The 12046-nt window shown below is 41.9% G+C and overlaps 1 protein-coding gene across 1 annotated transcript in view; it reads left to right on the top strand.

Annotated features, from left to right (window-relative positions):
- LOC141106913 (uncharacterized) overlaps positions 1 to 12046 on the top strand; it is a 148896-nt gene that overhangs the window by 123393 nt on the left and 13457 nt on the right. Inside the window, exon 35 of the mRNA XM_073597842.1 lies at positions 3817 to 3822. Within this exon, the coding sequence (XP_073453943.1) occupies positions 3817 to 3822 (6 nt within the window). The remainder of the gene's footprint in view (positions 1 to 3816; positions 3823 to 12046) is intronic.

Raw genomic sequence — 12046 nt, 5'->3', positions numbered from 1 at the left:
TATTGTGTATTGTATCCTTTATCTGGATTATATTCATATTTTATGTTATGGTTGCACCCAATTCCATTCCAGATCGCTGAGATACTGTAGAGTGTTAGACCAACATACTGTATATGACTTCTGAATGAAAGACATGAAGAATTCTTATTACATTTCAACATTGATTTCCAACAGGTGGACACTATGTTTTGAATAACGTACCTTCAGAATATAAAGAAGAAGAAAATCCCACCACACAATGTTCTTTAGGACTAGATCCCATTACACAAATAATATATCACAGACCTTATCACATGGAGAGACCAATGGATCCTTCTCATCCTGGGGAATCTTCTGATGATCCACATTCTAATACTGCTGAAACAAATCTGGGATCTCACAGTACAGATCCATCAACAGATCCATCTCATCTCAGGGGGTCTTTAAGCCATGAAGGATCTCACATAGGAGATCATTCCTTGTCATCTACAGTGCGTGGGAATTCTTTCAAAGAAACCCAGAAAAGTAGCAAGAGCGTGCGTACTTTCTCATGTCCAGAGTGCGGGAAATGTTTCAATCATAAAGGAAACCTTCTTAATCACCAGAGAACTCACACAGGTGAACGTCCTTTCTCATGTTCAGAGTGCGGGAAATGTTTCATTCAGAAAGGACACCTTTATAATCACCAGAGAATTCACACAGGAGAGCGCCCCTTCTCATGTTCAGACTGTGGTAAATATTTTAGTGATAAAGGAAACCTTCTTCAACACCGTAGAACTCACACGGGTGAGCGCCCCTTTTCATGTTCAGAGTGCGGGAAATGTTTTTTTCAAAACAGAGACCTTGTTGTTCACCAGAGAATTCACACGGGTGAGCGGCCTTATTCATGTTTGGAGTGCGGGAAATCTTTCATTAAGAAAGGAAAACTTGTTATCCACCAGAGAATTCACAAGAGCGAGTGTGCTTTCTCGTGTCCGGAGTGTGGGAAAGGTTTCAGTCAGAAAGGATACCTTCTAAAACACCAGAGAAGTCATACAGGTGAGTGTCCTTATTCTTGTTCAGTGTCCAATACAGTAAAACTGCACATTTTAGAGTGGCCTTTTATTGTGGCAAGCCTAAGGCACACCTGTGCAATAATCATGCTGTCTAATCAGCGTCTTGACAGGCCACACCTGTGAGGTGGATGGATTATCTTGGCAAAGGTGAAGTGCTCACTAACACAGATTTGTAAACAATATTTGAGAGAAATAGGCCATTTGTGTACATAGAAAAAGTTGTAGATCTTTAAGTTCAGCTCATGATAAATCGGGGCAAACACAAAAGTATTGCGTTTATCATTTTGCTCAGTGTAAGTACGACACAATATTAAAAGAAAGGTAGAAAACCAAAAAATAGGAGTAGATAAAGAGCAGAGGGTAGAAAAAAGGGGGGGAGGTAATTGGGGGGGAGGGGGGGTTACAAGTGGTGATGCGATCCCAAATGAAAAGAAATTATAGTCAAGGCAGATAGACTAAAATTACCAAGGCAATAATAGTTTGTCATCAAAGTCTGGAGGTAAACAATGCTTAACCTAAGGAAGCCAAAGTTTCTCAAATTGACCAATTGATCTCTTTCGATTGCTTCCATTTTAGCATGAATAAGAGCTTTATTAGTTCTGTGTAAGGTTTCAACTAGATTGAATTATTGAGTTTTGAGTTTTCCGTGCCTTAGCAAAGGATTGTTTTGCGGCTGTTGGGAGTTGTAAAAGAAGGCAAAATTGATTCTATGTGATGCCATCAGGTTTCAGGTTTAATAGGGCTGTAGCAGGATTGCGCTGTATAGGTATATCAAAGATTTTGGAGGGTAAAGCCTCGTACACACGATCGGATTTTCGGCAGGCAAAAAGCGCCAGACTTTTGTCCGAAGGGCGTGTGCCTGGATTTTGTCTTGCATACTAACGGCACACAATTGTCTGCCAACAAACACGAACGTAGTAACATACTACGTGGAATTTCAGCTCTTGAGCGGCACCCTTTGGGCACCTTCTGCTAATGTCATGTTTGGTGAGCATTGATTCTGAGCATTCGTGTTTGTACTTTTGGACTTTTGTGTGACGGACTTGTGTACACACGATATGAAAATCTGACAACAGACCTTTGTCCGCCGAAAATTTACCAGCCTGCTATCCAACATTTGATGGCTGAATGTTTGACAACAATTGTCTGATGAAGCGTACTAGCGGTCAGACTTTAGGCATTCTGTCATCTCAAAATTCCCTGCCGAAAATCCGATCGTGTATACGAGGCTTAATGCCCTGTACACACGGTCGGACATTGATCGGACATTCCGACAACAAAATCCATGGATTTTTTGCCGACGGATGTTGGCTCAAACTTGTCTTGCATACACACGGTCGCACAAAGTTGTTGGAAAATCCGATCATTCTGAACGCGGTGATGTAAAACACGTACGTCGGGACTTTAGTAGCCAATAGCTTTCGTCTCTTAATTTATTCTGAGCATGCGTGGCACTTTGTGCGTTGGATTTGTGTACACACGATCGGAATTTCCGACAACAAGGTCCTATCACACTTATTCCATCGGAAAATTCTATCGTGTGTACAGGGCATAGAACTGCCTTCCAGAATTTTTGGGCAATTGGGCAATCCCACCAAATATGAAGTTGAGTGCCAGACTCTGAACAGCCGCGAAAACAAGCTCCAGGGTAATCAGAAGCATATTTCGATATTCTAGCGGGAACCAAATACCAATGGGTTAGCACCTTAAAGTTCGTTTCCACAGCAACAACATTAGAAGAAGCAGACTTAGTGGAGGACCATAAGCTAGACAATTCAGTAGCATTAAATGTGCGATTAAGGTCTAGTTCCCATTTGGAGACATATGAGGGGGGACCAGTGTTGGTACTAGCTAAAACTTGCTTTTAGAGAAAGGTAAGTCCTCTAGCATGAGGGTCAGGAATACATACGCGTTCAAAACGTGACATCTGGGATAGTTGGGACTTGGAATTGAGATAAGGTTGGAAAAAAAACTTTTGATTAGAAAATATCAGAAAATGAGGAAATCCAAATGTATCACACAAAGTAGGAAAAGAATGTATGAAGGAGGCAGATATCAAGTTATATAAACGAGATAAATTAGCTGTATTCTATGCGTTAAAAGAATTAGGAACGATCCAGGCAGGGTAAAAAGCAGGATTTTTAATAAAAGAAAGGAGCGGTAAACGAGAAGATTGAAGGCCAAGAGAAGAAGAGAAGTTTTGAATCTGTCCCAGATGGATAAAGAATGTTTTGTGAACAAAGACGTTTTTCTATACGTTGTCATGTTTCTGAGAAACGGTAACAATGGCATAAATAAAAACACTGTTTTTTATTTTATGTTATCCTTTATCTGGTTTGTATTCATATTTTACGTTATGATTGCACCCAATTGCATGCCAGAGCTCTGAAATACTGTAGAGCAGCCTTTTTCAACCAGGGTGCCTTGAGGTTTCTTCAGCGTTGCCTTGGCAAAATGCTTAAAAATTGTTCAAAAAGTGTATACTGTACAAGCCAAAGGCCAACTAGACATGAGCATCCTAACAATTAAAACAGAGTTCCACCCAAAAACGTAACTTCCGCTTTAGGTGTAGTTGACCCCCCTGACATGCCACATTTTCTTTTTAGAGGCCACCCAGCTCCCGCTACCTCCCGGGGCTCCGTGGCACTGGAAGGAAGTTCACCTCCCCGCTTCCCTCCGTGCAATCCTCTGGAACACATCAGAATGGCACAGGCAGACGAATCACCGTTATGTTACATCGGTTCCTAAGGCGGCCACTAGGGGCGCACACGCGCCCCTGGAGGCGCACGTGTGCGCCCGCTGCTTGCCCCCGAAGCCGATGCGAGTGCCCGGCGGTCTCGATGGCCACTGGGCTCCCGCGATCACTCGTAACACCGCGAGAACTGGGATCTCTGTGTGTAAACACAGAGATCCTGGTTCTCTGAGGGGAGAAGTGACAGATCGTCTGTTCGTACAAAGTATGAACAGCGATCTGTCATCTCCCCTAGTCAGTCCCCTCCCCCTTCAGTTAGAACACACATTAGGGAACACAATTAACCCCTTGATTGCCCCCTAGTGTTAACCCCTTCACTGCCAGTGACATTTTTACAGCAATCAATTCCTTTTTTTTTAGCACTGATCGCTGTATAAATGCCAATGGTCCCAAAAATGTGTCAAAAGTGTCCGATGTGTCCTCCATAATGTTGCAGTCACGATAAAAATCGCAGATCACCGCCATTGCTAGTAAAAAACAAATAAATAAATAAAAATGCTATAAATCTATCCCCTATTTTGTAGACGCTATAACTTTTGCGCAAACCAATCAATATACGCTTATTGCGTTTTTTTTTTTTTTTACCAAAAATGTGTAGAAGAATACATATCGGCCTAAACTGAGAAAAAAATTGCTTTTTTTTTACAAAAAATGGGGATATTTATTATAGCAAAAAGTACAAAATATTGTGTTTTTTTTTTCAAAATTGTCGCTCTTTTTTTGTTTATAGCGCAGAAAATAAAAACCGCAGAGATGATCAAATGCCACCAAAAGAAAGCTCTATTTGTGGGAAAAAAAGGACGTCAATTTTACAGCGTCGCACGACCGCGCAATTGTCAGTTAAAGCGACGCAGTGCCAAATCACAAAAAACGCTCTGGTCAGGAAGGGGGTAAAGTCTTCCGGGGGTGAAGCGTTTAATGATGTCATCAGTTGACGGCTATTGCCTCCACAGCATCCTTGTTTGACCCTCCTGTGCTCCTCTCCCTTAGGACTGGGGTCCCATTAGCTGACTGATGCAGAGAAATTGAGGGATAAGAGAAACATTGGAATACTAGTCGGTACCAGTGTACAAAAGTGTATTTGACCTCTAACGTTGGGTGTCCTACTTATGTAAAACTAGTAGAATAGTTTTTTACATTTTAGAATGGTGTGCCTTGAGACTGTCCATAATTTTAAAGGGTGCCTTGACTGAAAAAAGAATGAGAAACACTGCTGTAGAGTGTTAGACCAATGTACTGTATATGAATTCTGAATGAAAGACATGAAGAATTCTTCTAACATTTAAATATTGATTTCCAACAGGTGGACACTATGTCTTGAATAATGTATCTTCAGAAGGTAAAGCAGAAGAAAATGCCACCACACAACGTTCTCCAGGAGTAAATCCCACTACACAAATAATACATCATAAAATGTATCATTTGGAGAGACCAATGGATTCCTCTAATCCTAAGGAATCTTCTGATAATCCACATACTATTACTGCTGAAACAAATATGGGATCTCACAGTACAGATCCATCAACAGATCCATCCCATCTCGAAGGGTCTTCTTTAAACCACGAAGGAGCTCACACAGGAGAGCATTCCTTGTCATCTACAGTGTCAGGGAGTTCTTTCAAAGAAACCAGAGAGCCTCCTACACACCAGAAAAGTCACAAGAGTGTGCGTACTTTCTCATGTTCAGAGTGCGGGAAATGTTTCAATCATAAAGGAAATCTTCTAAATCACCAGAGAACTCACACAGGTGAGCGGCCTTTCTCATGTTCAGAGTGCGGGAAATGTTTCATTCAGAAAGGACACCTTCTTAACCACCAAAGAGTTCACACAGGCGAGCGCCCCTTCTCGTGTTCAGACTGTGGTAAATATTTTAGCGACAAAGGAAACCTCCTTCAACACCGGAGAACCCACACGGGTGAGCGTCCCTTTTCCTGTTCAGAGTGCGGGAAATGTTTCTTTCAGAATAAAGACCTTGTTGTTCACCAGAGAATTCACACGGGTGAGCGGCCTTATTCGTGTTCGGAGTGCGGGAAATCTTTCATTAAGAAAGGAAAACTTGTTATACACCAGAGAATTCACAAGCGTGAGCGTCCTTTTCTTGTTTCCAGAGTGTGGGAAATGTTTCAGTCAGAAAGGATACCTTCTTAAATATTAGAAAAGAGAAGGTGTTGTTTACCAGAGAACTCACACAGATGATTGTCCATGTTCATGTACAGAGTGTGGCAAAGGTTTCAAACAAAACCTTCAACACCAGAGAATTCACACAGGTGAGCATCCCTTTATGTGTTCAGCGCGGGAAATGTTTCATTAAGAAAAGAGACCTTGTTTTTCACCAGTGATATCACACAGGTGAGCATCCTTATTCATGTTCAGAATGCGTTTTGTGTGACGTGGGACCAAGTCAGCACTCTATGTTTAAAGGACCGTATTACTAGAATTGCTGCAGACCTAAATCTATCACATCACACCCAAAAAACTCCATTATACTTCACACTTCCAAAAAAGTCACCCATCAGTGGCTTAGAGAGTATGTCCTCGGTCAAGAGATGTGAGTCCAGCAAGGCACTCCTGCCCTTCCACTTGTATATTTCTGCTAAGTCCCTCGGCTTCCTGATCTGGTGCTGCAGCAATGTACCCCTGTGCATGTCGACATAGGTAGTTGTGAAGGACACAGCATGCCAGAACTATTGTGTCTATTTTGTACATGGCCAGGTTAACTGAGTTTTGGTAAATGCAAAATCTGTGCGCCAGGATTCCAAATGCATTTTCGACCACCCTACATGGCCCTGGACAGCCTATAATTGAAGATCCTCTGATCTGGGTCAAGCCGCACATGGGGAAGGGCTTCAATAGGTGTTCTCCTAATGCAAAGGCGTCGTCCGCAACAAAAACGAAATTCATACCTTCCACATTCTACGTAGTGCTTGGCAAATTATGTGTCTCATTCTGGAGGCGCCTATAGAATTCCATGTGTTTAACACTGCCATCTGAGTGCCATCGGTTTTTACCCATGTCCAAGTATAGAAATTCATAGTTGGCATTAACAACTGCCATCATAACAATGCTGAAGAACCTTTTGTAGTTGTAATAAAAAGCGCCAGAGTTCAGTGCCTTTTTTTTTCTCTTTCCTTCCCATCTTTTCCTCATGTACCCCTCTTTCTCCACTTTTACTCCCTATTCCCCGCTTAAACCTCCCTTTGAAGATATATACGACTAGACATCGTAACCACCTCTGATACTCTGCTCATAATCTAGAGATGTTTAATCCTGGTTCAGAATGTTCCTATTTGACTGAATTGTAATCGTATATGTATTGATAAGATGTATACGCTAAGTTTGTATTTTCTCAATAAAATGTTTATGCAACAACAAAAAAACAAAGCGCCAGAGTTGGCAGGTGGAGCAATACTAACATGCTTCACATCTGTTGCGCCTCCACCTTTTGGGAAGTTACACATCTCTTGGAAGTTTTTAGCCACCTCCAACCATTCATCTGGTTTTTGGGGTAACTGCAAAAAAGGAATCAGATAGGATAGGTCAATATGTGTGCTACAGACAACAATTTACACCTAGCTTAATATTTTTCACATGGGAATTTGGTAAATGGTAATAAGCAGAGGTTGATAGCAATTATACATTGATCACAAAAACAATGAAAACATTTTTAAGGTCAAATATGCACATTACCTTGATATATTCACTCTGTAGAGCAGTGATCAGTGCCTTGCATGGGATGATCTTGCCAAGGGCCTGTGGGGAAATTCCGGTAGTAAATGTTAAGTCCTGCAGGCTTTGCCCTGTCACCACATAACGCAAGGCAGCTATCAGCTTTTGTTCTGCACTAATAGCCTCACGCATTGCTGTGTCCTGTTTCTGTATCCATGGAGTGACAGCTGACAAGAGTTGCTGGAAGCACTCATCATTCATGCGCAAATAATTGTGGAAATCATTAAGGCTGTTTTCCTGAATTTCATGGATAAGCTGCATATGAGAATACTTGGCACAGTTGAGGAGCCATTCTTTATACTACACTCTTCTCCTGGTCTTTTTTTTGGTTAATAACATTCTGGATAGCCATAACACCAAGGATAACTACTGAAAGAATGGAGTCCTCCATATTTATAAAAAACATCTCCCAACCACAGGTTAAGAGTAAACAGTGGCGCTAAGTATGCAATAACATAAACAATGTACATCTATATTACACATCCAGTGAATAACAGTGTATATAAATGCAGAGGATGCAAAGCATGAAAAAGTCCATAGGATGTGACATCCAATACTGGGTAATAAATCCTTGATAAGATATTCAGTTGATTGAATGATCTGACACCACACTACGTGATCAAAACCGTGTCTCCACTCCCCAGTTAGATGTAAACTCACCAACACTAATTGCCTCACATTCTCATGTTCGGCAACTTAAAGCATTGTACCCCACAGGGTCAAGGATACGCCATCAATCGTTCCAGGCATCCAGAGACCAAAAGGTATATGTAATATGTAAAAAGAAAATGAAAACTCCAAATAGTGCAATAACGTCACAAATAGGAATTTATTAAGAACACAAAGCCTAATGGTAATGCACTTACTAAAAGGCAGACAAAATCACGCAATGGTATGATAAGCGGATGCAGATGCCAGGAATACCTAGTCACGGCGCACATAGGATGAACACCGTATCTCACCCAACCAACACGCCAGTACACACGGAGCATCACTTACGGGGATGCATAAAAAACGTCACTTCTGGTTGCCGTACAGCCACGTACCGATGTGTTTCGTCATTGCGACTTCATCATGGGAATTCTCCATTTTGCCTGTTAAGTGCCAGAAAACTGTGCAGGACGATCGAATAAACGTGACCGGACACGAATATTCCAAATAGCTTTTAACAAAGGCGCTCAAGGCTTGCTAGAGGGGTCACACACATTATCTCATTTCCCCTCATTCAGGAAGCTATTGTAAGATCGTATGAGAAAATTCGTATTGTTAGTAAACTCTCCCATTTGTGATACATTGAAGATGTAGACTTGCAACCAAAAAAACTGTACATCATACGATTTTCGTATCGTGTGTATGGGCCATATGTCAGTATCACGTCTTCAGTGCTAACTGGCTAATGACTATTAAACCAGATCTGCTATTGGCGGTCATAAAACAGCCTTGATCTGTGAATCTGGTTTTTGACTTGATATCAAATTCATAGCATAAGGTTTCACTGATGTATAAGAAAATAACAACCAGTTAAACACCAAACATGGCTATGTTACAAGGTGCAGAAGGTGGATTGGGCATATTATATCTACTAAGGGCAAAATGCAAAAGATCTATATCATATTTGGTGTCTATCAAATCTTAATTTGACTGCAGTAGATTTTTATCACCATCAAAACTATTAAGGAGTGCTAAGGTTCATTTATGAGAGCCAGGGACTCTGATACCAGATTGGATTTCCTCTGCATGGAACGAGACCCAATTTTTCATGTGTTTTTTTTTTATACTTGTAATTTTTATTTTTTTTTTTTTACTGTTGTGAATTATCTGTGTTGTCATCTTTTCTGTAAATGTTTTTCTGCACCGTTAACTTTTTTATTTAAATAAAATTACATTTAACCATTGTTAAGCTGTCTCTAAATGCTCCAATGCAGAAACTGAATCTTTGCCTCTTTGGCTACTGCATTTTAAAAATCTATTACATTCCTGTCTGAAATACTGTTACAGATAATACTTAACCACTTCAGGTCCGGCCCATAACAGTTTTACTGCTACAGGGCGGCACCTGTGCGGCAGATCACGTTTTTACACGCATGATTATACACAGCGGGAGCTGATCTGCAGGTACCGCCGTCAGCACCCTCCGATTGTTAGGCAGAGAGCCAGAATGGGGATCTGCCTATGTAAACAAGTCAGACCGCTGTTCTGACATAGTTACATAGTTACATAGTTAGTAAGGTTGAATAAAGACACCAGTCCATCTAGTTCAACCTGAGTGAGTGTGGGTGCCTGTCTACAATTGTCCCTAACCCTGTACATTGCACACTCACATCGGTCCCTACCCTCAATCCAAGGTCCCCATTCATATACTAGGGCCAAGTTTGGACAGAAGCTAATTAACCTACCAGCATGTCTTTTGACAGGAGGAAAGGCATGGATCTTGTGTTTCTGCAAAGCAGGGACATGAATCCATGCCTTTCCCTAGTAAAAGCACCTCCCACAAAATACAAAAACACTGGTTAGGCACACATTTAACCCTTTGATCGCCCCCTGATGTTTAACCCCTTCCCAGCCAGTGTCATTAGTACAGTGACAGTGCATATTTTTAGCACATTTAGCATTTTTATTACATATTGGCTTACATTTTTGGAAGAAATTAGATTTTTAAAATGTTTTTATTCGATGTGTTTTATAGCGGAAAGTAAAAAAATTTTGTTTTTTAGTTCAAAATTGTCAGCATTTTTTTTATAGCTCAAAAAATGTAAAATGCAGAGGTGATCAAATACCATCACAAGAAAGATCTATTTGCGGGAAAAAAAAGACATACATTTGTATGTACAACTGTGTGCCTAGCTGGTGTTTCAGTGTAGTGTGGGAGGTGCTTTTACTAGGCCAAGGCATGGATCCATGTCCCTGATTTGCAGAAACACAGGATCCATGCCTTCATTACTGACAGAAAGGCGATCTGCCTTATTTACATAGGTAGACCGTCGTTCTGCCTCTGTACCGAAGGATCAATGTGTGCCGGTGGACATCGAGTCACCCGCCGAACAGTTCCCGCTGTGTATAATCACAGTGGGAGCGAGCTTCCGATGGCGCATTTGCGCCTGCTACCCAGAAGAGCTGGATCACGTATATATACGCTAAACCGGCGCAGCAGAGTTGCCGTCCTGTAGCAGTAAAACTGCTATAGGGTGGACCTTAAGCGGTTAAGTGAGATATACAGTATTTACAGTGAAACAAAATCCATCCAAAGACCAGCACACATCAAACATAAAAATACAAGTGAACCAAAAATCCCAGTGACAGAATACCGGACTAATAAATAATATAATAAAGAAACAGAAAGCCCTAATATAATATGAATACAAAATGGTATCTCATATGTGTTGGAGACCACGCTGGACAGACTGAATCAGTCGCTGGTCCTGGGTGGATGGTTATGTGGGCAGATCAGAAGGATTCCCTCTGGTAGGAATGTGGCTGATGGTGGAGAGTGGTCATAAATTCTCTTGGGCCTTGGGCTGCTGCCTTTTTGGTACGGCCTTAAGGTCGTTTCCACGTAAACGAAATGAGGAAAGGAGGAGCGCCCGGTATCCAAAAGAATTGCGAGTTTGAAGTCGATTCAAGAATTTTTATTGAGAGTAGCAACAAGTACATCAAGCCAATGCATTTTGGGAGAAAGGATTTCCCGCTCTTCAGGGCTATTGCCGCCCCCTGCAACCACAGCTTTCATTCTGCCAGCCTACTTTAGACAACCTTGTAGACATACATCTGGCCTGGGGTTTACTCCCAGTCAACTAACATGCAGAAACAGCCCTGAAGAAGGGGGAACCCTTTTTCCCAAATGTGTTGGCTTGATGTACTTGATGCTACTCTCAATAAATCTAGCAATTCTTTTGGATACTGGGGGCTCTCCCATTTTGTATATGCGGTGAAATGAGGAAAGGAGAACATAGAAAGGCAGGAAAAATTGGAGGTGCAGGGAACAGATGGGAAGGGGGGACCAAAACTGGGGTCATATACAAAGGGGACAGGAAAGAGGCAACAGGTTGCAGGGCAGGAGCAAGATCAGATCTATGGCTAACAGAGTTGGGCAGCTGCAAAATACTGGAGCAAGAGACACTAAAAGGGGAAGACTTAAAGTGGTTGTATAGTATTTTTTTTAACTTTTACCTACAGGTAAGCCTATAATAAGGCTTACCTGTAGGTAAAAAAAAAAAAAACTCCTAAACCTTTACGGTTTAGGAGATATTCCCCTTGCTATGCGCCGCTGACTGCAGCGGCGCATGCGCACAGGGGATTCTCAGCTGAAGGCCCGGCAACTGCCGGACCTTGCCGGGTAAGAAATCTCCCACGCGCATGCACAGGAGTGATGACATCGCGGCTCCAGCCACTCACAGCGCTAGAACCGCGATACCCGGAAGACACGCCGAGGCAACATGACAGCTCCCTCGGCGTGGACCAGGTAAGATACCGACGCCTCGTTCTAAGGTAAGTATTTCATAATGAGCTAGTATGCGGTGCATACTAGCTCATTATG

The sequence above is a fragment of the Aquarana catesbeiana genome, linkage group LG08 (genome assembly GCF_042186555.1).
Source record: "Aquarana catesbeiana isolate 2022-GZ linkage group LG08, ASM4218655v1, whole genome shotgun sequence".
Classification (NCBI taxonomy): domain Eukaryota; kingdom Metazoa; phylum Chordata; class Amphibia; order Anura; family Ranidae; genus Aquarana; species Aquarana catesbeiana.
The sequence above is the reverse complement of the archived record's forward strand: the minus strand, read 5'-3'. Positions and strand labels throughout refer to the sequence as shown.